Source organism: Mustela nivalis (genome assembly GCF_964662115.1).
Source record: "Mustela nivalis genome assembly, chromosome: 5".
Lineage (NCBI taxonomy): Eukaryota > Metazoa > Chordata > Mammalia > Carnivora > Mustelidae > Mustela > Mustela nivalis.
The window spans coordinates 66313296-66339801 of record NC_139024.1 but is presented as its reverse complement, the minus strand read 5'-3'; the positions used below and the strand labels follow the sequence as shown (position 1 = coordinate 66339801).

The following is a 26506-nucleotide window of genomic DNA, read 5'->3' as shown; positions in this document are numbered from 1 at the left end:
GTCTGTCACAGATTGGATTAAAAGACAATTTAAATCTATATAGAAAGGATTCATTTAACTCGATGAAAATGAACACAAAATTGCAACAGAGAAAGAGGCAGGGTAGAATGAAATCATTCCCATGATGAATTACAAGTCACACATTTTAAAATGGAAAAATTCCTTCTTTTTTTTTTTTTGGTGACCAGAGAAATGCATATCCCATTGCTGAAGTATCATTTAATTAAAGTACAAAAATTAAAACATGCCACCTTCAAGGGAGAGTGTGCTAGTGGAGTAGCTTTGTTCATATAATGCTGGATTGACTCAATTCTTCCTAAATTGGTCCCAGTAATATATTGACAAGCACAGTAATTATCTTAAAACTCTATTATGGGGGATTTATACCAAGGTTCGATTTATCCCAAAGTTATTCAAATTGAAGAGAAAAAAAAATCACTTGTGGCCTTATCAAAAAGAGAAAAATAATAACATGAGAGGACTAACAGTAGATAGATGATTACATAACATGATATCAATTTGATGTGATGTTAACCATAATGATAGTTATTAAACTTACGTTGACAACATATACATATTTCCAATGAATGCTAAGTGAGAAAAAGGCAGCTTCACTATCACATATTCACTATGACAACAACCAGGTACAAGATAAGTACACAGGTGATGGGAGGGAGGTGGGGAACCAAGGGAGAACATGCACCAAAACATAGCTGGTATATAAAGAAAATGGATTTTTTTTTTCAGATTTAAAAATTTACTCATAATACTCCTTAAACAGGAAAAGCAGCATTTTTGTTTCCTTAAAAGATCTAAATTGGCTAGCAGTTTTCCATTTTAAAAAAATCACTTTTATTAACATATAATGTATTATTTGATCCAGGAGTACAGGTCTGTGAATCATCAGGCTTACACATTTCATAGCACTCACCATAGCACACACCCTCCCCACTGCCCATAACCCAACCACCCTCTCACTACTCCCCCAGGACCCAGCAACCCTCAGTTTGTTTTGTGAGATTAAGAGTCTCTTATGGTTTGTCTCCCTCCCACATGTCTATAAAGCTGCTATAATAATTCTTATCTGAATTTTGAAAATCATGCAGAAAAGTTAGAAAAGAGGTAGACGATATTAAAAGACACAAAACCTAAAAATGGGTATTTCAGCCAGCTAATAGCTCTTAGCAGAAGCTATAGGATGACAAGGCAATCTTCCCTCTGGCTCTTGGCCAAAGAGAATTGCTTGAATTAGAAGTCACTTAGGACATTTCAAAATACTGTAGAACACAAGGAAAAAAATACTGAAAACATAAAAGAGAAACTAATAGGGTTTCCTCTATTTTATATACCCCTGCTTGAAATACACATTTTTTAAAATGCTGCTTTTCTAGTGAAAAGATTTCCAAGGTTATTTTTTTTGGGGGGGGGGCGGGTAAAACTATCTTTCTTCTAATTCTGCCTCTGTATTAGAATAATAATTTCTGATATATAATGGCAATAGTAATTAGAGAGATTTTCACTATCCTAAGGGGGTAACTTAGTGAGTCATTTTTAATGTTTCCTAAGACTTATTATTTTCCAGGTAGTATTCTTTTATTATTATTATTATTATTTTAATGAAGAAAGTGTAGAAATGTGATGAATGTTTTGCTTAAGACTGATTTACTTGTTTTAAAGTCTTTCCAGATTTTATTACACTTAGGTGTGTTTGCCAACTGATAATATTTCAAATGCTATTTATGTTTTTTTCTCCCAAAGGTTTATTTGTTTATTGGGGGGGCATGCAGAGAGTGCACAAGCAGGATGGGCAGAGGTAGAGAGAGAATCTTAAGCAGATTTCCCACTGAGAGCAGAGCCCTATAGGGGGCTCGATCTCAGGACCTCGAGTTTCAACCTGAGCAGAAACAAAGAGTCCAGTGCTTAAACGTCTGGTCACCCAGGTGTTCCTGCCTATGGTTTTGTTTTTCTTATGAGCTCATTTGCTCCTCATCCTCTCACCGAGGGGTCCTGTGAGGTGGGCAGCACTGTTTTCTTCTTCAGGGCTTGCAGGAGAGCCTCAGACTATCGAAGAACAAACAAACATGACTACGGGCACGTGATCTGCCAGAGGCAGAGCCTGATGTAGAACCCAGGATTTTGGATAGAATGCCATCTACTCCACTATATTCTCAATATACAGAGCAACAAAGGGGGCTCTTTTTCTTGTCCCCCCTCCCCACTTAGCGGTCTCATCTTTTGTTTTATGTGATGAGAGCTTTCCCAAAGACTACATGGCATAAAATTCGGTGCAGAACAAGAACCATTATGAGTGCTAAGCCTAGAAATCACCCTACATCCTTCGGAGACCATAATATGTCATGCCAAGAGTAGAAAACTGGGGGAAGAGGGCAATAGAAGCACTATTATTTTATTCCCTATAAGCCTTCATAAAAAAATTTTTTTTTACTATGTAAATTGAAAGAAACCAGAAATCTATAAGGCCATCTGGATGATTTAAGTATATTTTTTATAGTCTCCTCTTAAGAAGGATCAGAAAAACTCAAAGCGATATGAAAGTAAGCCAGCATGGAAACTATTGCTCAGCTGACCACTTTGTACTGAGCTTCCTGGGCTTCAAAGAAGGAGCTCAACAATTTTGAGAGGAAATAAATAAAATAACGGTGCGCCTCCTTGGGCCGTGGTAGCCCAACAGATGGAGGTAAGGTCTCTCAAACACTGAAGAAGCCTCTTGGGGCTGACTCGCTCCCAGAACTGTGTAAAGTCTGCTTCATTAGAAGTGCCTTCTATTATTGTCTTTGGTGAGTCTCTGAGGAGGAAGAAGAGGCAGTGACCTTATATTTCATCGCAGCAAAGACTCAGGGTTAATTCTTTTGTCTGTAGTAACATGTTAATAACTTCTCCCAGTCAGATGGCTCCTTCTGGAGGGCTGACTTCACTCGGGCCTGGAAAACAGTGCACGGTGCCCCGGCTTCAGCTGTTGGTCGCTGACTAAGCACCTCTCGAGCTGCCTTCCATTGGAAGACAGAGGAGTCTGAAGAAATCCTCCCTCCGCCAAATCTATCCCATATGAGAGGGCAAGCTTAATGAGAATCAGCCGTGAGCCCTGGCCATGCAGTGCCTCTGGAATGCATAGGATTTCCAGCCAGCATGGGCTGCAGAGTTTGCGGCCTTAGTCTCTGCTTTTCATGTTCAAAAAACTTTTATGAACAAAATTTCAATTTCAGCTAATAAAGGCAATGAGGAAAAAAAAAAAAAAGAACACCTCAAACTTACAGTGCATATACAGGGTCTGGAGGAGACAGGAAGTTGAACAAACATTAGACCCTATGACTGCAGAGAGTGTAAAGAATAAATGGACACAATGAAGACATCAAATAGGGCAGGGCAGCATAACTGACAAACAGAAGTAGAAGCTAGGTGCCGTGGAAGCACAAAGATCATGCACTGTCCATTTTCCTCCAGGAGTCTTTCTCTGTAGTGATGGAATGGTTTTGAGGTGGGAAACCATCTTTGTGATGGTGCCTGACTTTCAACGGATAGGCTGAGTTGTAACTAGTTACTTTCTACAAGTGAGTCTCCTGGTGGGCATGGCATTTTCCCCAAACTCATGGGTCATATATTATTATGGTCTGAAAAACTCAACCAGTAGAGACAAAGCTGAAGTCCTTCTTGACTACCTTTCCCTTACCTCATTACTTCTCTATTCTAATCATCAGAAGGGGGTAATTACCAGTTCAGTTTGGTGAGCATACTTCCAGATCTTTCTACTTGCATTTTTACACACAGACATACAAACTTGTGTGCACACATTCATAGATAGACACACACATACACATTGAGAGAAAAATATGAAGTTTAAAAAAATGTGGTAATGCTAATGTTGTATATATATAATATGCATATTTTATATATATACATGTATATTATTCACCTTCAACTTGCTTTCCTAACTTAATATAACTTGGGATACATCAGTATATATGGGCATTGTTTTTAACTGCTATATACTGTCCCACAATACGGAGATGCCATAATCAACAATTCCCTCTGAGTTTACAGTTTTGTTACCCACAGATGGTCCCCCACTCCCCTGTTTTTTTTCCGCCACCTCCAATATCACAACGGTTATTATTGTACCCATCCCCAGCATTACACAAGCAAGGATGTACTGAGGGTAGATGTGGACACACAGATTTGCTAAATTAAAAGGTATGAGATCTTAAGAATTTTTAATAGAGGAACATTGCCGTAAAAATTCTACCAGTAACATTTTGGCCGATGTTTTCACCAATATGACATTATCAATCTTTTCAACTTTTAACAATCTAATCGATTCAAAACAAATACAGTCTCATAGTTTCATTTTGCATTTTCTTGGCAGTGGAATAAGTACTTAAAAGTTTTTAATTTCCTCTTTTCATTTTCTAAATAAATCCAGCGTTAATAGTAGGGTGTTTGTGGATTCTAGGTGAAAGGATTGCCCGGGGATGGCAGTTGGCTCTCATGTTGTTGTTAGTTTCTAATTTTATCAAATTGTAATCAGCTCGTGTGGTCTGTGTGACTTCTGCTTTTTGGAATTTGATGAAATATGCTTCATGATCTAATTCTTGGTCAGTTTATGCAATTGTACCATGTATGCTTAAAATATGTGTTTTCTTTGTTTATTAGATACAAATTTCTACATAAATCATATTTCGTTAATTGTTTTATTAAAATCCTCTATCCTGACTTATTTTTAGTCTTCTCGGAAGACTCTAGAAGCATGACAAAAACTCCCCTCTATGACACAAATCAACTAATTTTTCATTGTATTTCTATTAGTGGTTGTTTTAGAGACCTCCATGTTGTCTTATTAAGTACAAAAAGGTTTGTGAATTTTTTTTTAAAGATTTATTAATTTATTATTTGAGAGAGAGTGCAAGCATATGGGGCAAAGGGAGGGCAGAGGAAGAAAGAGAATCTCAAGCAGACTCCCCAGTAAGAACAGAACCTGATGTGGGGCTCAGTCTTACAAACCTGAGATCATGACCCTGAGATTATGACCCGAGTCGAAATCAAGAGGCAGACATTTAACTAACTGAGCAATCCAGGTGCCCCAGGTTTGTGAATGTTTTATCTTCTTGGCAGGTATCTTTCATCAATGTGAAATATTCCTCTTTGTTTTTTCAAAATTGTTTTGTCTTAGATTGTATCTTGTCTAAAATTTATATTGCTAAAACTACATTCCTTTTATTAGACCTTGCCCAGAACAGCTTTATTTTCCTACTTACGGAGTCCTTTCGAATATGTAGGCTTGCAGTGTTCCCATCTGTTGGAGTGGTTCTTTGATATGACCCTTTTGGATTCTGGTTTCCTTCTGGACTTCATAATCCTACCTGCCTTCTGTTTTTCAGAGATTCCTCATTGTCTCTTATTTATACAATGGCATGTCTTGTTTTCTAGCAATATTATAAATGAAAATGTTTGTGTGTGTATGTTTTCCTGTCATTTGGAGCAGGAAGGAGGGAAGACATTATACCGTCAGGCTGCCATCTTAAACCAATCCTATGCTTTCCTTCATTCTAGATTTCCTTCCTTATTCCTACTCTAAAACAGATCTTTCTCTTTTCCTTTCAGCTTGGTTGATCTTGATGTTGAAGGTGCTGTGAGAGATGGTACAGAACAAAGTCTGTAAATATGTTTAGTCAACATGTACCCAATGAAAAGCTACGTCAGTCTTCATTTCTATATGGACCAAAAGTTGATTTCAGACAGAAATGCTACAACTTGAGTTCCACTAGTGTGTATTACTCAGTAATTACTCAGTAATACTCAGTAGTAATTACTCAACTTACATAGCTCAGTGTTATCATCTTTCCATCTCATTTCCATAAAGCTCTGTTTAATTTGTAAACAGTCCATTTTAGACAGCACTACTGGTGATATCACAATATTGTTATTCATTTGGGTGATTTATTGGCAATACATATATCCTAACATCTTCCATGGGAGAAATAGGGTTTAAAGGACCCTAAGTAGACTATTGGCAAAGCCTGGCACAAAGTAGCTGCAATATAACTCTTACCAAGTTCTGGCCATTGAAAGTTGCATTTAGAATGTACTATTTTTGAATTATTATTTTTTAGAGAGAGAAGGCACACAGATGAGTTGTAGGGTAAGGGCAGAGAGAGAGGGAGAGGATCTTAAGCAGGCTACACCCTCAGTGCGGAGTCCCGTGGGGGGCTCGATCCCACAATCCTGAGATCATGACCTGAGCCAAAATCAGGAGTCAGACTCTTAACTGCTTAACCAACTGAGCCACCTGGGTGCCCTTAGAATGTACTATTTTTAAAGTCAGAACCCACCCCCTCCCCCATATTCTTAAGGGACTAGTACTCTATTTGCGCTATTATTTTATTTGAAACATTCTTACCTCATTTTCTATGTTTTATCTTTTCATGCCAGATACAGAGTTTATTTTCATTTATAGATCAAGTCCAACTATAGGATTTCAGACTAAAAAGAGGTTTAGAGTTAACTGGATTAGGCTCTTCATATGTTTGAGAGGTTATGTGACTTGCTCAAGTTCATATATTGACTTTGTGGTAGAGCTGGCATCAGAATGTGGGTTGCCTGACTCCAGCACACTATTTATACATAAGTTTACACTTACAAAATGTTTTAAAAATCCCTCATCCTCAAATTACTAAAAAACCCCCAGAAAGACCAGATGGCAAGTGTGAATAATCTTGATTTTCATCGGAGGGAACACTGAAAGGAAAGGAAGAATTAATGACTTACTTAAAATTATCCACATCAGGGGCACCTGGGTGGCTCAATGAGTTAAACCTCTGCTTTCAGCTCAGGTCATGATCCCAGGGTCCTGGGATCGAGCCCCACATGGGGCTCTCTGCTCAGCAGGAGCCTGCTTCCCTCCCCCCCTGCCTTCCTCTTTCCTACTTGTGATCTCTGTCAAATAAATAAATAAAATCTTAAAAAAAAATTATCCACATCAGGAGTTGTTGGAGGCAAAATTTAAGAGTCTTTACTACGAGCCCTGTGTATCAACAGCTTCTCCATCTTCTTATCATATAAGGCCACTTCCTAAAAGGACAGAGGCACCTTCTCAAGGAACTATCTCATGGTTTCATTCTGATAAGATCAGAAAATATAAGTTCATTGTTAAATTGTTAACACATCAAATGTCTTCTTGATTCGTGGTGACCTTAAGAAAAAAACTTAGCAAAGTCAGAGGCAGTTATCCATTGTAAATCAGTGAATGATTCACCTATTATTTCAGATAAAGTAGAAGGATGAATCACAGTGTTGCCTTAAATTCCTTCCAGCTCTTTGTTTATTGTTTCTTCTTATATGGAATTCCAATTATTCATTAATCTATCCCTAGCTCCTAACAAATGGGGCATATACCAGGCCCTCAAGTAAACAGTTAGTACTAGGCCTTTGTGCTCTGTGTAGGATTTCTAGAGGCCTCTTTCTACCTCTAAGTTATGAATAGTTCTTTAGACTCTGAGGAGTTGGCAAAGTCTTTTAGACTCTAAGAGTCTAAGAGTCTGAAAACTAAGGCTGGTGGACCAGCCACATGTTTTTGTAAATAAAAACTTTTATTTGAACACAGCCAGGCCCATTCATTTGTATATTATCTATGGCTGCTTTCCCTACAGGGCAGAGCTGAACAGAAATGACAGTGACTAAATGTCCTGCAAAGCCTAAGATATTTACTATCTGGCCGTTTGCAGAAAAAGTTTGTCAATCCTTGCATTTAGAATCTATTTATTGTCTTTTATGGTCAACCTGGAGTTGAGTCAGTGTCTAGCTAAACAACAAATGCGCCATGACAAATGTTCATAGATCAGCAAAGTGTTAACTTAGTAATGGAAGTCTAATTTAGTGTTACAGATTCATAGGCTTAGCTACTATGAAGATCAGCATAAGTAATAATGATTTCTATTTGCATGGCACTTTCTAGTTTATGATATAATTTATATGTGTTATCTCATTTGATTTTTCCAATAACCTTAGAAAGTAGGCAGGAAAAAGATTCGGAGATACCACATATCCTAGAGTTGAACTCAGATTCAAGCATTTTTAACAGCTGAAATGATTCTTTTATCTCTGGAAAACATTTCCTTCAGGGGAAAAAAAAAGGCAGGAAGGAGTTATTAACATTTATCATCTTATAATGCACTGTTCTAAAATAATGTATCAGTAGATGATTTGCAATTAATTGTACTTTGTAATAACATATTCTGTCTTCCTAATTTGTGGTTTTATGTCAATAAGATAATAAAAATAACATAAGCATTTAATCTAAGGGTTTAAAAAGTCAAAATAAATATAAGCCTCACTGAGTTATACGTGAAAAATACAATCTTAAATTTTTGATATCTTAAAACCTGCAAGGTAAGTCAGTTATTTGGCTTTCTTAGATTTACAAAATTGAAAAATAAAAAAACAAAACTCTTGGCAGAGTAGGAAAAGAATAAGTCTTAGTGAAAAATATGAGAATATATTAAAAATATGAGTACTACCCATGGGGAAAATAGTGAAATATGGGTTGATATGGTGCTCTCCTGTGGGTCAAATCATATTGAGATAAACATTTCAGTGAAAGCTATAAACTCGTCAATGAGGGTTACGATATACTTTTTGCATGAAAGTCAGAATCATATACTGTATGATTCCAACTATATTCCAACTCTGGAAAAGGCAAAACTGTGAAGAGTAAAAAGATCAATGGTTGCCAGGGTGTGGGAGAGATGAACAGGAGTAGTACAGGGGATTTTTAGGTCAGTGAAACTGCTTTATATGATACTCTAATAATGGATACATGTCATTATAAATTTGTCCAAACTTAACACCAACAGCAACCCCTAATGGAAACTATGTCTTTGGCTGATGATATGTCAACATCGGTTCATCAATTGGCATAAATATACCACTCTAGTGAGGGGTGTTGGGGCTGGAGGAGGCTGTACTTTCGTGGGGGCAGGGAGTACATGGGAAATCTTTATATCTTCCATTTAATTTTGCTGTGGAGCTAAAATGTTTCCAGTAAATAAAGGCTATTAAAAAAAAATAGTACTGGGTGGTTGGGTGGCCCTGTCAGTTGAGCGTCTGACTCTTGATTTCAGCTCTAGTCATGATCTCAGGTTTGTGGGATCAAGCCCCACATCAAGCTCCATGCTGGGTGTGGAGCCTGCTTGAGGTTCTCCCTCTCCCCCTTCCCAGATTAAGTACAGTGGGCTAGAAAATGTCACATTCAGTATTTTCCTCAGAAGCTTCATACATATGTATTAAATATGCTTGGCCTAGAATCCTTTCGGGATAATGGATCCAGAACAAAAATGAACTTACTTCACACCCGGACTGAGTTTCCCATGAACATGACTCCTTCTCCTGAGGGAGAACACCTCTTTGGAAAGCATGGTCTCCCAGACATGTTGGACACAAGGCAGACTCAAAATCTGGCTCCCCTGGAGGGATGTGCATGACTGAGGGGCCTGTGTACTTCAGGCTGGGACTCTGATGCTTGTCCACACTGACCATTGGGCTCTTGATCCATCTTCGTACCTACAAGACACAAAAGAAGAAAATGCATTTTACCTCCTGTGATATTTAACGAGACTCCAGTGGGAAACTTGGTGGAGGGATACTCATGAAAGGAGAGTTCAGTCTCATGACTTCTCCATCTTTCAAGTCTTAATACAATCCAAATGGGTCAATTCGGACCAATCACTTCTTAGGCATGTGTGGTTTTTGTCTGGTTATTTCATCTCATTGAGTCTGTCTCCCCATCTGGGGATGATTGGGATAATAATATTTCCTTCCAGGTTGTCATGAAGATTTTACAATGTTTTTCAATGTCCAGTTGTTTTGCCTAGCACATAGTGTTCGAGTACATGGTGGCTATTTTACTTTTTTTCTTACTATTATGATAAAGCTGACACAATGATTCACAAATGTCTTAGACAAATTGCTAGCCATTCTTACTGGAGGAAACACTAACCTATGATTGCTAGCTTAAGACCCAATTGCTGCTAAATGAATTGACATATATCTCACTACTGCAAAAAACTTGATTATAAAAGTTGCTTCTGGTTAAGAAATTATTTCATAGTTGTTTTTAAAATTTGAAAACTTACCACTTGTCTTCTTTACATGTAAAATTCCTATAAGGCACAGAGAATATAGAAAGCTTTTCTAATATGAAAAGTGCTATTGTTTTATAGCACTTTAAATATAAAAGGAATTGTTGTAAATGTTTGACATAGGTTGTCTTGCTTAATCCTCAGAACAATTTTTACTATTACTAATTCCATTCTACAGATGCGAAAACAAAGGCACAGAGAGCTGAAGCAAATTCCCCCAAGGCACAATGCTGGTATTGAGCAAAGTCACCTTGAATCCAAATCTATTCCTTTATGAGAATAGAATTTTAACAAACATTACAGCACTGTAAGATTTGTGGTCACTGAATGCTAGAAATGTATCTTGGTTTAATATGTGTCTTCCATTATCTTTGAAACTCCTGAGGATTTAGCCTAATTGGTGAAATCAGCATATAGCAAAAGAACAAAGAAATGAAATGACAGTATTGAATTATAATTAGTAATGTTACAATTAAATATTTTAAGGATAGACTGAGAAGAAACTAAAATTGCAATAGCAAAAAAAAGAATTAAGAAATTTGGTGGAATATTATGCTACCACTAAAATTAAATATAAAGATTCTGGTATGGAAAATGCTTAGAACATAATTATATGGGAAAAAAAGGCCAAATACAAAATTGTTCAGACACTATAATTACAAATATAAAAATGTATATTCTACCTACAGATAAAACAAGAAAGTTAACAGGCAAAATAAAAACTATTATATTCATTGTTATATGCATTGATTAAAGGTGTTTTAGTTTTCCTTCTTTTTACATTGTAATTTTTCAAAGAACAATGTCTTTTAAAGTTAAAATCCTCATATTTCTTTCTTTGGTTACATATGTGTCTTTTAATTGCTTTATTTATATATACTCTTTTCAATGGCCATTTCTCTTTTCAGGTTTACCATCCTAATAAATATGTTAATATTTGGGAGGTATCCTTGAGTATTTCTTGCACTCCAAGGTCCCATTAACATATTAGTAGGTATCTTCACAGTGTTTATTTGATTTATTAATGAAAGTCTAAATGAAACTCTAAAAGTTTGAAACTATGATAGAATCTCTCTTCCTGATGTTAAGACTAAATGTGTTTTTCATCAATCTGAAAAGTACTAAATTTCATTAGAGATGGAAAATTGTTTGTAGTACTATATTCGGAGGGTTTTGAGCTTGAAGTCTGGTGACCATTATTGACTAGTTGCCAACCTTGTTTTAAATTCAATCTTTTATTCTGGCTTACTTTCAATGTCTCTTTTGCCAAGTAGATTTAACTTTGGGGTTTCTGTGAATAGAATTTTAAGGAGATTTATCTTCAAATGAATTTATATGGCCTGACTGATTAAGAATTTTAGTATATTGAAATGTATATCTTAAATTTATGGACAACTTTATTTAGAGCAAATCTTATATAATACTGTCTTACAATTATTCAATTTATAATGAAAGAATGTCCCTGTGACAGAATCTAAGCTTTCATTACATTATAAAAAAAACAAACTGGTTTTATCAAAGGAAGAGAATTTAGAGACATTATATCTCAATTCAAAGTACACACTGATCTCTAAACTTAATTGATTTGTTGTCTATTAGAGATCACTGGGACTAAGAATCACATAGAGAATTGTCATTTCATTTGATGCCCAGCTAAGAATTATCCAAAAGAGTTCAGATTACCTTGAGCATATGCTGTCAAATAACCAATAGATGTCTTTATAGAATTTCAGAGTTAGAAGATACCCAAAGATATTAGTAATTTGCCCAAAGATACACTGTAAATTATTATGTGGTCAAAACTATACCTAATGGTTTAAGCAATTGATTGAACCAATTTCTACCAGGGTAGAAGTTGGCAAACTCAGTGTCTTCAGAGGCTGGCAGGAACAGGAAATGTGTAAAGGCCTAAGACCAGCATATGAACATAGGGAGTCGTAGGGACTATGGCAAACTGGGAGTGCAATTAAATTTAAAAACAAAACAAATAAACAACCCCCCCAAGCAAACAAATAAACAAGATTATGAAAAAAAAACCCCTAGTTAAATAGACCTCACACCTTTAAGGGTCACAATTTAACTCCTGAAGTTATTCCTTTTTTTTTTTTTTAATTTTTTTTTTTTTTAAATTTATTTTGAGGGAGAGCGAGAACGCATGAGCTGGGGTAGGGACAGAAGCAGAGGGAGAGAGAATTTCAAGCAGATTCCTGTGCTGAACACCAAGCCGGATGCCGGACTCCATCCCACAACTGAGAGACCAGGACCTAAGCTGAAATCAAGAGTTGGACACCCAAACAACGGAGCCACGAAGCCACCCCCTTAAGTTATTCTACCAGGTAGAAATAAGTATGAAGTAGAATTCCATGGAGTAGAAATAAAATGATTTGATATCTTCTAACTTTTTCCTTTCTTTTTTTTTTTTTTTTAAAGACTTTATTTGAAAGAGAGCCAGAGAGAGAAAAGCAGCAGGGGGAGGGGCAGAGGGAGGGAAAGAAGCGGACTTACTGCTGAGCAGGGAGCCCTACATGGGGCTTGATCCCAAGACCCTGGGACCATGATCTGAGTCGAAGACAGGTGCTTAACTGACTGAGCCACCCAGGAGCCCCATCTTCTTACTTTCTCAAAAACAATCTAATGTTCTCAACATTTTAACTTTCATTCATTCATTCCTCGTTCTTTTTAAAAAAAAAAAAATTTCATTTCATTCATAAAGATTTGTAAAATGAATAAGTGAATTATAATATGTAAGAGGGTAAATACAGCAGAGAAGATTGATCAGGATCACTGGAGGTGGGAGGGCCTGAGAAGGCAGGAAGCCTTTCAGTAAAGACTTCAGAGGTGCTAAGACTCTAGGACATCAAAGTGTGCTATCAAATAGGCAATTAGACCATCAAGTCTGAATTTCAGAGGAAAGATTCAAGCTGCAAACAAGAATTGGAGACTTGAAACAAACAGCCATATTCTACTGAAGTCTTTGGGGGAAAAACCCAATGACTTGGCTGGATCTAGGTACTAAGCTCATATTTCTGTAAGATAAGGGGCTCTGGTTATTAGAATCTATTCCACTTAAACTTACTGAAATATGTGATTTACCCAAGTCTTCTGAGAGTAGGAATGTGTTTTGTGCCTTAACACGTTCCAGGAGGGCAAGGTGTGGGTGTGGGTGATATTTCATTAGAAAGGCCCAGGGTTCTGAATAACCTTCAACAAATTAACCCATTCTGAGTCTTAAGGACATGGGAACATGATACTGCCTCTCTCTCTCTACAGAGAATGTGGCCAAGGGAAATTTAGAAATATTCCATTTTTCCAGAAGCACCAGGGAGAAAGGGGTTCCAAAAGGAGATGCAGTGATCCTTTTTGTGGGACTGTTGCTGGCATTCATGACCTGCTATCGATCTTGAAATGCTTTATCTCCTTCTGCTGGGTCCTTATTCTGACTTCAACACGTTCCTTCCCTGCTACGCCTTTGCGCATTTTGTTGGCTTTATAGCCTCCCAGGTGGTTTATCCAGGCCTGGTTCAGGACTGGGTTTATGATGTTTACTCCATCTCGGGAGAGTGGCTGGGCGGTGAGTGAAGCAGCGCGGGGCTCCCCCTCAGGCCTTGGCGTCCAGCAAGGTGCCCTCCAAAACCGGTGAGTGGAGCACCACTGCTTCTGCCCCTGAGGGGGTTGGAGCTACAACAGGCCTGTTGTGCCCCCTCAGGCTCTGCCGGAGGGAGTAGCTGCCTGCGAGTGGCTTTGGGAGCTCCTCAGAGACCAGTCACAATGGCTCCGGGAAGGCTGCGGCAGCTGTGTGTGTGTGAGAGAAGTGAATGCCCGGATGTGAGCCGCTGCCCTGACTCCTCGGCCATCTGGGCCCTCGTTGTATTCCGAGCGACTCAGCAACCGTCGGTGGAGAGCCTTGTAAACAAACGTAGACCAGGGTGAGACATCCTCCTCACCCTGAACACATGCAGAATTCCCTCACTCGGGCTTTATAGGAGCCTGTTCTCCCAACTGCATCCGACGATTTTTTTCAGAAGCCATTACTTCTCCAGACATCGGGGGTGAAAGAGGACGGCCCTGCCCCTTACCCATAGGGCTCCTCTTACTGAACAGCGTTGGCATAAAATCTTAATCCAATTTCTTTGTTAAATCCAGTCTGCCCTGGGTTTATTAATTTCTTTATTCGAAAAAAAAGCAATAATCCCGCAGACTAGAAAATTGCCAGATGTGATTAAATAGATTGGCCAGCTTCTAGGGATTTTCCACTTGTGGTTTTTTTTTTTTCCTCTTATGTAATAGTAAACAGATATTACTCTTAATTTAAAATGGTTTAGCTGGTTATGATATCAGCTGATGCAGAAAACTTACAGAGTGTTTAGGTGTTTATTTGTGAACTCATAATAATGCTCGTCTCATCATTCCTTTTGTTTTCTGGGAGTGAAGAACTGTGCTTTCCTTAAAATCCAAGTGACCTTGACGTCGGACACAACTCTGCAATTTCCAGGGGGCATGTGTTTTTATTAGAGAAAACTGACTTTGTTTATATGATGCCACAATTACTTTCAATTCAGATATAGCAACCGAGTTTTCTAGTGGGAATTATTTGGATAATTCAATAGGCTATAAAAAGGGACCTCCACACCTCCTTCTTTTCCAGAAGGTGTCTGCTGGTGGGTTGGTTATGACCTTAATGTAAGTCAGGAGAAGGCTCCTGGAAGCAAATCCCTCTCACACATTGGTGCCCGAGGGGGCTTCACAGCATGGCTCTTAAAATATAACAGTGATATGATATAAGGTCAGTGGTAGTAATCTGATTGATTCACCCTAGCTGTATGGGTCATCACATAGTTTTCTTTCCTCTGAATATCTGTAGTGTTTATTATTTACTTACATGAAAACTTATATAACCTTTTTTTTTTTTTTTTTTTAGATTTTATTTATTTGAGAGAGAAACAGACCAGGAGAAAGAGAACAGAAAAAGAGAGAGAACAGGGGATGTGGGGAGAGAAAATAGGAGGGGGGTGCAGAGAAAGAAGCAGACCCTCTGCTGAGCCCGGATCCTGTTGCAGGGCTCAATCCCAGGACCCCGTGATCATGACTTGAGCAGAAGGCAGAAGCTTAACCGAGTGAGCCACTCGGGCTCTTCAAACCTTGGAACTTTTATGCTCACTGGTTGTTATTATGCCTATGTCATCTTTCCAACTGGACCATAAGGGTAAGAACAGCTTCTAGGCTTTTTTTAATTCTCCAGAGGCTGGCATATGGTCTTACAAACAGTAGGCAATAAAAATAGGAATTGCTTGCTTATTTTTGACAACCATATTCACTTATAGTTCTTAACGTGCTTTGCTACCATCCTCTATTAAGGTGATAAATACGCTCTGTGTAACTGTTTCTCTCGCACAGTAGTACCTCCCCAGGCCAGGCACCCTGAGAAGATTGAGTGCCTTTTGGAATTCCCCAATCTCCTGTGACATTTGCCCTTGGGATTTCCCAGTCCTCTCCTCTCAGCATTGACCAATGCACTTACATCCTGTTCTAGATTCTCTGTCTAACCTGGTGTTTCCCCATGCCAGGGGAGGGGGTGGGCAGCCAGGGGGACTGGGAGAAGAGGAAGGAAAGAGAGGACATACATAGCTCCATCCTTCTCCATGACACTGCTGAACTGGACAGTACCCAGGGCTCCCTCTCCTCATACAGCTGCCAGCCGGCTCCTCCCACCCCAGCAAGTTCTCAGAGAATTTAACACCAAACAAGGCCTTTGCCCTATACTTCCAGCTCCACAAATATAAACTCCTCTTCTTCCTCTGCCCCACTGAGGCACTCACTAGATCCTACCCCATCAAGCTGTAAATAGAAAAAGCTCAGGAGGGACGCCTGGGTGGCTCAGTTGGTTAAGCAGCTGCCTTCGGCTCAGGTCATGATCCCAGCGTCCTGGGATCGAGTCCCACATCGGGCTCCTTGCTCTGCAGGGAGCCTGCTTCTCCCTCTGACTCTGCCTTCCACTCTGTCTGCCTGTGCTCACTCTCACACGCTCTCTCTCTTACAAATAAATAAATAAATAAAATCTTAAAAAAAAAAAAAAGCTCAGGAAATAAATAAAATCTTAAAAAAAAAAAGAAAAAGAAAAAGCTCAGAAAGTTTCCATTTGAAATAGAAGTAATATTTTTCTTAGTCCCTAAAATATGGGCTAATCCTTTTGGTTTGAATTGGTCTTCCCTGGATTTAGAAAATTAAAAAGAAGAAGAAGAAAGAAGAAAAAAAAAGAATCAAGAAGAAGTTATGTCAGTTATATCTAAAGTTATATCAGTTATATCTAAAGGATGGTATTTGTTATTTCGCTTGTGGATGAAAATTGAGGCTTGGAATATGGTGATGCTTAGGCTGACCCCTGGGGAAGAAAGAGTGGCCTGTCCACGGCTCATTCACCAGAGTTTTGGAAACTTCCCTCCTGGTTCCTCCAAGAAATCCCTTTTCTAATATTGTTTTACCTCTCCCTCACTTGGCTACTGTCTCTTAGTGCATTCAACACGTTGTTCTTGCAACATCTCTAAAAAAAAACCTAGCAAACTAAACACAAAACATCCTCCTTTGGGGCACCTGGGTGGCTCAGTGGGTTAAAGCCTCTGCCTTCAGCTCAGGTCATGATCCCAGGGGCCTGGGATGGAGCCTGGCATAGGACTCTCTGCTCAGCAGGGAGACTGCTTCCTCCTCTCTCTCTGCCTGCCTCTCTGCCTACTTGTGATCTCTGTCAAATAAGTAAATAAATAAAATCTTTAAAACAAAACAAAACAAAACAAAACACTCTCCTTTTACCCACAGACTTCCTTCTTTCAGAAACTTTCTCACCACCACTTGAACTCCTTTCCTTCTCAGCCACGCTTTGTGGGAAAAAACCACCTCACACAACTCCTCGGCCCACTACAGTGCATTCCATAAATGTTTACAGACCACCTAATATTTGCAGGGACTAAAGTGAAGAACACGACAAAGAGACTCACGCCACTGAAACAAGTGTTCACCAAGACGCCAATAAACCTTCATTGCCCGATCCAATGAACACTTCTCAGGACCTCTCTGACTTGTCTACTGTACAGCATTTAAAGGTTGTGATCTGTGAGCGAGGGTGCTGGCATTTCAGAGACTTACCCAAAAGTCCGTGGTTTATCATAATGTAGTAACTGTATAATGTAGCGAAAAATTGAAAGCATGAGCTCTAGAATAACACTGGTTGGCTGAAAACACCAGAACTATTGCTGCATCTTCCCAGGGCCTTAATATCTACCTCGTCAGGGTTTTGTGAAAAGTAAATGAAATGATAAAGGTAAGCCTAGAGCCCAGCACTGGGTGAACATTTGGTTAATATTTGCTGTATAGTTGTGGCTCCACATAATGAGAGAGGTTAATACAAAATGCCATCTGAGGAAAGAGAGGGGGTTTTTGGTCCACTTGGGAGAAGTCAAAGAAGGCTGTCTGGAGGAGGTAAGTAAGTTTAAGCTGAGTCTTTTTTTTTTTTTTTTAAGATTTTATTTTATTATTATTATTTTTTATTTGACACAGAGAGAGAGAGATCACAAGTAGGCAGTGACAGGCAGAGAGAGAGAGAGAGGAGGAAGCCTGCTCCCTGCTGAGTAGAGATTCCCCACCCTCCAGTTGCGGGGCTCGATCCCCAAACCTGAGATCATGACCTGAAGGCAGAGGCTTAACCCACTGAGCCACCCAGGCACCCCTAAACTGAGTCTTGAAGGTTGAGTTCAAGGAAGCCAGGTGAGTGAAAATGGAAAAGCTATTTCCGGCAGAGAGGATGGAGGCAAGGATCTGCACAGAATGTGTAGAAAATGAGCCCAAAGAGAAGAGGCAGGAACTGAAGCCGGACAGAAAGATTGCGGTGTGGAGCAAAAAAGGGATCCCTGAAGTGTTGTAAGCTGGAGAGTTGGATTGTCAGATGTGTCTTCAATTCGGTGTGAAGGATGGATATGAGATGGTCAAGAACACAAGGAGCTGGATGAGTCAGGAGTTGTTTACAAAAGAAATGATGAGGGCCAAAGCCAGAATAGTAGCAATGCGAGTGGAGAGGAGAGATGAATCATCACATTTATCTACCATTTAGTTCTCAAGTCTATATCCTTTTCTTGGATTCTGAAAGCCGTCTCCTAAATGGCCTTGCCCCATAAATCTGTTCTTATTGGGACCACAGCATCTTTCTAAACGCAAAGGTTGATCTCATCTCTGCTTTAAATTGTTCAGTGATTCCCCATCACCAGTGCAGTGATTTTCAAACCTGTTTGGTCAAGACTGATGTACCATAAGAAATCCCTGTTCTCATATACATTTATAATAGAGAGATATGCAACTGAGACAACTGGTACCACTCCTATATTTACCCTTTTTGCAGGAAAGGCACTCACATTTTCTATTCTACTCTAGTCCTTCAAAATGTTGATTACAACCCAGTGAGTTGATTTCATGACCCACTAATAAGTGGGACACAAATGGAAAAATATCTAAATAGTAAAATTTACATTCCTTGGCCTTGGATACCAAGTCCCCTAGGGTCTGAATTCTCATCTCTCATTATGTCCTCCATGCATCCAGACCTTCCGTCCTATTGTTTGATTTGTGGTTGTCTTAAAGACTGCTCTCCTAAGTCTTTGATTGTGTACAGGCTCTTCCTCTGACCCAACTTGTCCGTCTGGGTAGTCCTGCTAAGAGTCACATACTGGGGACACTTTTCCATTGTCTGACTTCTCACTGCTTCTTGATTCATTTTGATGTTTACTTGTTTAAATGGGAACACACACGCATTTACTCTGCTTTACTTATCTTTTCCCCCTATTAGAATGTGTGTTTCACATGACCAAGACATTATTTTCTCTCTTATATTCATTAATAGGACATTCACAGAGTTTATTTTGTGTGTTCCCTCTTCTTAGCTTATCCCCTCCAAACTTCCCACCTGCCTTCACTCTGAGTTGAAGCTTCCATCGAGAGAGGCTCATTATTATAGTCCCAGAGGTTAGCACAGCTCCCAGCGTATAGTAAATGATGAAGAAATATTTTTTGATTGGTTTAAAGCCAGTTGCTATTCAAGGCACAGAAAATTAAAAAAAAAAAAAAATAAGAGGCAGTTGTTCTTAAGAATCAACCAGGAAATCAGCTGTTATAAAACAGTGTTAAAGCTAGTGTGGGTTCATCACTGGGACAAGCAGGATAAGGCTGTGATGGGGAAGCTCTGATGGGGATGAGTTTGGGATAGAATAGCAGCTTACAAATGGCTGTTAAAATTTATGAGTTTTATTTTCAAGCTCTGTGTGACCTGGATAAGGGTCAGGAAAGGCTGAATGGAGCATGAAAAGAGTCAGGGCTTGGAGGTCTGGGTTCAGGTAGCATGAATAGGAGGTCACCGGGCAGACTCAGGAGGGTACACTGGGAGGGAGTTATCCCCGTATATAATATAGATTGGAAGCACCTTTATGCCTCCCTGCTGGACCTTCAAAGACCATCTTTTCTTTCTTCCATTTTCCCCACTCCATCCCCCTCAATCTATTCTAGTGTCAGAGGTTTATTATTTCATATAGCTGTTAGACACCTTCATATTCTGGGTATATTATGAACTTAACGTATTCTTATGGTTAAGGATAGCGTTAGGTAAGGCACACGAAAGGTTACTAAACAGCAAATATAGTATTGTTTTCATATTATTCTGAGGTTGAGCAGTCAGTTTACAAGTGATTTGTATTTCCCCACAATTAACGAGAAGAAATACATGTAAGATACAAAAATGACTTTCTACAGGAATGGACAATGAACTAAATTAAGAGAATTGGATTCTAGTCCTGGCTTTGTGACTACCTTGAGGAAGTCATGCAAACCACTGAACTTTACTGCCTTCAGCTGTAAAATGCAGGCTGGGAGCAGGAAAGCCTTGCAGTCCTTTCTAACTGTGTCACAGGTTCAAGCCTATTTACCCACTGAAGTTCCAACAAGTAACATTGCTTTCCCCAGGACATCTCCCTGCCTGGCATTTCTGTCACTTTCTACAGTAACCTTGTATTCCCTCCGTTAAAGATGCTGAAAAAAAACAACAACAACAACAACAACAACAAAAAGAAAAACCATAAGGTTTTTAAAATAATCTTACGGTCTTAAGGACAGTTGCTAGAAAATCCATTTAAATAGCGATAATAAAGAATGAATCAAGTCTCATTATTTGAACTGTGTACATTACTTAATTAAATTCAAAATGCTAAATGAAAGGAGAGATGGTTCACAACATCCAAAATGGGGCTCATTGCTAGTCCCTGCTCTTTCTGTTCCTTTGTTGAGTCTTCTTACAAGAGAAGCACACGGCACACTCAGTTTCATTTTTATGCAAAAACAATTTTCCTCTAAGTGATGCTTGTGGTGTATTGGTAATGGCTTCTATTTTGGTATTCTATTTTTTTCTCACTTCATGTTTTATAAAGAAAATGGTAAGGTTTCATTATTCTCTGAAAACAAGAAGAGAGCCAGCTAATAAATAGATATTTACTAAGGACCTACCATGGCCAAAAATCATGTGCGGTTCTGAAAAAGTGGAGAACGAATTGTGGATGTTTGACGATCCTATGGAAATTGCTAAAACTGGGAAACTCACTCTGACCTCAGGACAACTGATAGAGAGGAAAATCACTGTGAATATGAGTCCATGTAAGTGGAGGAAGAAAAAACAAGATATTTTTCAGAACACATGCATTTTTGTGGCATGTAAATAATAAGAGTAATAATAATAAAAAGGCTAATGATGGACCTAAAGGGTCAGAATCAAAGAAAAATCCCAGCAACATAGTCCCCAGTGATCCCATTCCTCCTGAAATAGCATCATGTGTCGATGGCTATTAATACTGATCAATGTGAGCTGACTTGTTAAAGGGGGAAAAAAAAAGAAAAAAAGGAGGGGGGCCTAAGTGGCTCAGTAGGTTAAGAGCTGCCTTCGACTCAGGTCATGATCCTGGGGTCTTAGGATTGAGCCCCACGTTTAGCAGGGATTGTGCTTCTCCCTCTCACCCTGCTGCTCCCCCTGCTTGTGCTGTCAAATAAAGAAATAAAATCTTAAAAAACAGAAAAAAGAAAAAAAAGAAAGAAATGAATGTATAATCCAGAAATATGCACTTAACGCATTCATTACTGTGGTCTTCATGAAACCCCAAAAGAAAAGAGAAAACCCTTGGCTTTGTCAGGAGAGCTTCATATATATATAACATTTTATATGTTCATTTACAACATTTACATGGTTGATAGAAACTTCTTATCATCATGCTGTGCCAGTCTTTTACTGGCATAAAACCAACACTCAAGCAAGTCAGATATTGAGGTTATAAAATTACCTCTCCACCTCCACTTTCTTATTTGGGAACTACTCATTTCAAAGATTCTGATTTGGGGGACCTGCCAAGGACAGTTTATTGTTGCCTGAACAGGAGAGATTTGTGATTCAGGCAGATGGTGATAAAATCCCATGCCTCTGGCCATGGTGACTGCTCCAAGGGTTGGCATGTGACCCAAACACAGCCAATCAGAATCTTTCTATGCTATCATTTTTTTATTTTTTCATCCTGAACCTTGGAGGTAGAATCTTCTGTTTCCTTTAGGATTGCAAGCTCTAGGGATGCTCCCTGAGGAAGTACCAGCAGCACGTCTTGTCCTGCAGAGAGAACAGCCTAAGATAACACTCTACCTGGTGACAGGCAGAGATACATTTGCACCCAGATTCCAGCAAGTGTGCATTTTTTAATACAGACTATAGTGGAGTTAGATGCAAGGCATTAAATTATACAGAAGAGAAAGTGGCTACACATGGATAGTAGATAGATATAATAATTCAAGATATTTTTCAAGCTGAAGAGCAGGGACACAGAGCATGAATGCGGTTGTAGGTCCCAGGCAGCTCCCGTAGGGCCCCTACTGTCCTAAGCTTCATCTCTTTGCTGGCTGGATGGGGGGGAGTGCTTGAAGAGTCCTGGACTAGGGAGAATAGCAGGGTTGGTCAGAGGGAGGGGACACTCACAGGGCACTGGACAGTGGTATCTATGAACACTTCTAGAAATATTTTAGTCTTTCAAAATCAGTATGGCTTACTGTACATTCTAACTGAAGGTCAGCCCTGGTTTGGGGAAAGAGGAGATGGTATTGGAGCTGCTTTTTGTGGAAATGGTGGCTGAGACTGTGAGATAGATGGCACATGGCTGTAAAAGCTGTCAAACTGCTTGAATTCAAGCTGTTCTTACAGTTTTGGATCCTGCGGTCTCTGTTGACATCCTAAATTGATGATGACCATGATTTCATTTCTTTCCTCAATCCAGCTGTCCTTGAGCACTCTACCAAGTGCCAGCAGGTATTAAAAAAAAAAATCATTTGTCCATATCCAGGGTGAAATAAAATAAGCAGCTACATTTCATTTAAAAAAACAGCAACATGGGTGCCTGGGTAGCTCAGTGAGTTAAGCTTCTGCCTTCGGCTCGGGTCATGATCTCAGGGTCCTGGGATAGAGCCCCACATAGGGCTCTCTGCTCAGCAGGAAGCCTGCTTCCCCCTATCTCTCGCTGCCTGCCTCTCTGCCTACTTGTGATCTCTGTCTGTCAAATAAATAAATAAAATCTTTAAAAAAAAACCAACAGCATTAACAACAACAGGGCAAATGTTCTGAGTGTAAGGGAAAAACGAATCTGAACTAATCAAAAAATAGGGAAGAATTTTCCAAAAACATGGAATAAAATTTCTTGAATGTGTTTTATTAGGTACTTTGGCTGATAAATCCATGAAAGCAAAACAAAAGCAGTATTAGTGACAATGAGGGACTTAACTCCAGGTCTGTCTCACTCTAGTGAACTGAATATTAAGAAAGTGCTGTTGGTTGAAAGAAGAACTGGTTAGCAGACAACTGGCTCACTAGTACACTTTCTTGCCCCATAGGGAACGTTTTTTGGAGCCCAAGAGTCACAGTCCACATGGTCATTAAACACAAGCACAAAGCCTATTCATTTCCTTTCTTTCTTTTGTCCCTTTCCAATCCACCCTACACTTTGCTGCTGTATCCACTTTCCCCAAACCAGGTTTTGATTATGTTAGTTCCCTGCTTAAGGCCCTCAATGGCTCTTCACAGTCAACTGAATACCGGCCAAGCCCCTTTGTGTAGCATTTTCCCTGGACTCTCCACATGCTCTGGCCCTCGCACAATTTATAATCCTGTTCCCCACAACTCACCTACCTTTGTGCCGGATGCCAGCCAAAACAGATTATTTGTTTTTTTCCTAACATACCCTACCTCTTTTGAGCTTCTGGCTGTTCATGTGTTCTTGTCAACAGAGATGCCTTTTATTCCTTTGTTCATCTCAGTTTTGAGGCCAAGTCTTACCCAAATTTGAAATCTTGGCTCTGAAAACATCTTAACAAATGCTCATTATAACTCCATGAAGTATCTTTCTCCTTGAAACCCCATTCTTTTTTTTTTTTTTTTGAAACTCCATTCTAACTTCAAACTTCTCATGTGAATCTATCATGTTATATAGCACCATGATTCAGGCACTCTTTAATGACTCTAGCCAGTATTTATTTTCATGGATGATTATCCTGAGGTATAGTCCCCTCCTGGAGTCAAGGGAAATGCAGAAGAATTTCTTTTCTTTTCTTTCCTTTTTTTTTTTTTTTTTTTTGCCATAATGTCATGCTAGAAGGATTAGGAAGAAATAACTCACAACATATACATGAAATAAGAAGTCTTCATTTATACCCTGAGAATTCCCTTGGGCGTTCTGTCATAAAACAAATTCCTTTGCCACCACTGCTACTATTCCTTTTTCTCAGGGAGGCTACGAGACCTCAAGGGCTGCAGTAAAAGTCCTGACATGTCCTTGGACCAATGCTTTCCATAGCACTTATTTGCTTTAGACATTTCTTTGACTTGGGTGATGGCCAATGATTCACTTATAATTTCCTCTCCTGGTACTTCTTGCCTTTCCATCCATTGGAGTTTTGCCTCTCTGATTATATCAGGCTTTAATATTCTCACTTGTTACTCTTCTTAAAAAATCCCTGGTCTCCTTATAGCTCTTGCCTGCTTAGTCATTTTCCCTTGAAAACACACAAAACCCAGCATGAGACTGTTTTGGGGGAGGGGTTCTTGGCCCATTTTACTGGGAACTTTCGACCTGACTTCATCACATTCCTCTTTTGGATGAAAAGCTTCCAATTTCAATCTTCCAAGTGGCCTTTCCCTGTAGAAAGATATCTGTATCCTGTAAAGTATACTTCCTATTACCATTTCATTGCCTATATCTTATTCATGACTGTCTTGAGGGCACATAGAAATTCTTAAGTGTTTGTTGAATGAATAGATGGGTAAAGGAATGGAGAGATGTCTTACAATCATGATTCAGCTTCTTAAATTGTGTCCCTTACTAGACTGTAAATGCTTTATAGATAAAGATTTGACTTTTGGCATCTTCGTGTCACTTACCATCCCAAGCAGTGTCTTGCATGAATCAACATCAGCAAAGAATTTGTTGTATTAGTAGTTAAGTGTGCATCTGTCACTCTGTGGGGTTCTAGCAGAGCCAATCTTTGGAGATTTCACAGCCCCATTTCCTGTTCCAGTTTCCTTGAATCTAGATCATACCAGGTTTTGAAGGCCCAATGATCCAATGTTTTCATCTACTTATTCATACTTTTAGCTTTTGTCCACTTCGGTGTTTATCTCAGTATCTTAGCACTGTTAAGAAGATGTGATTTCAAGTGTTGTTTCTACCACTTATTAGATGAATGACTTCGGGCAACTAACTTAAATTCTGAGTGTCTTCTCATCTTTTGAGAGGTAATGATCCTACCTGTCGAACAAGTGGAAAGGATTGGAAAATGAGTCCCTGGTAGTAACAGGAAGGCATGTGAGTTCTAAGTATGTAAAATGAATATACATGTACAGGTGCACCTCAGAGATTTTTGTGGGTTCAGCTCTACACGATGGCAATAAAGGGCATGTTGCAATAAAGTGAGAAAAATGAATTTTTTGGGTTGACCAGTACATGTAAAAGTTGTGTTTACACTGCACTATAGCCCTAGTATGAAGCAGCATTATGTCTAAAAAAAAATCTATATGCCTTTTTAAAAGGTATGCTTTATTGCTAAAACATGCTAACCATTATCTGAGCTTTCAGTCAGTTGTAATCACTGATCACAGTTCACCATAATAAGTATAACAATAATGAAGAAGTTTGAAGTATTGCGAGAATTACCAAAATGTGACACAGAGACAAAAAGTGAGCAAACACTGTTGGAAAAATGATGCCGAAAGACTTGTTCAACATAGAGTTGGAGCCCCACAAGCCTCCAATTTATAAAAAAAAAAAAAAGGGGGGGTATCTGAGAAGCGCAACACAACAGAGCATAATAAAAGGAGGAATGTCTGTTATAAGGGTAATTAATTTTGTAATTATTCAGTGTGCTTTTCCAAAATGAAATTGGCTATCAGAAGAGACAAGAAGTTTTTAGTCACTAGGGTTACTTCAGAGAAAGTTGTAGGCACTTGGCAAGTATGGGCAAAGGGAAGTCAAGATCTTTATGATCTTGTTCATTTCTGACATACTATAATCCCACATATAACTTGTACACATGCTAATAAAGTTTAACTATGTTTTGAGCTTTTTTACATTTGAGCTATGACAGGTCAACTCACTAATTATTTTCCTTCTAATTGTGGAATAGGAGACACTGGCTTGCAAGCAGTTCAAATAGGAAAAGTCTCAGGGATTTTAGTTTACTGTAAGCCTTCTAGAATAGTCAAAAAAATTTTTTTTTTCCTGGGCTACTTAAATGAGGCTCTATTATTAGAAACAGGGAAGGCAGAGCAAGAGAGGTGATAGATACACTGCCCTTTGTCCTGTTAAATCAAACCTGGAATACTGGTTCTAGACTTGTTCTTTTGATTTCAGCAGGGGTATTGACAAACTAGGGAACACCCAAATAGGAATAGATAGAATGGGGAAAGAGATTATGATGGTCAGTTCTAGGTATCTATTTGGCTATACTATTTTACCTGGTTATTATTTTTTTAAAAGATTTTATTTATTTATTTGTTTGGCAAAGAGAGATCATAAGTAAGTAGAGAGGTAGGCAGAGAGAGCAGGGGGCTTGCTGAGCAGAGAGCCCGATGTGGGGCTCGATCCCAGGACCCTGGGACCATGACCTGAGCCAAAGGCAGAGGCTTTAACCCACTGAGCCACCCAGGTGCCCCTTACCTGGTTATAAAATTAAACACTGGTCTATGTGTTGCTGTGAAGGAATTTCATAGACGCAATCAAGATCTACAGTCAGTTGACTTTAACTGGATGAGTTTATGT

The 26506-nt window shown here is 39.0% G+C and overlaps 1 protein-coding gene across 1 annotated transcript in view; it reads right to left on the bottom strand.

Moving 5' to 3' along the window:
- Positions 1 to 26506, bottom strand: part of SGK1 (serum/glucocorticoid regulated kinase 1) — a 108522-nt gene that overhangs the window by 56501 nt on the left and 25515 nt on the right. Inside the window, exon 2 of the mRNA XM_082731415.1 lies at positions 9355 to 9570. Coding sequence (XP_082587541.1) covers positions 9355 to 9570 — 216 coding nt within the window. The remainder of the gene's footprint in view (positions 1 to 9354; positions 9571 to 26506) is intronic.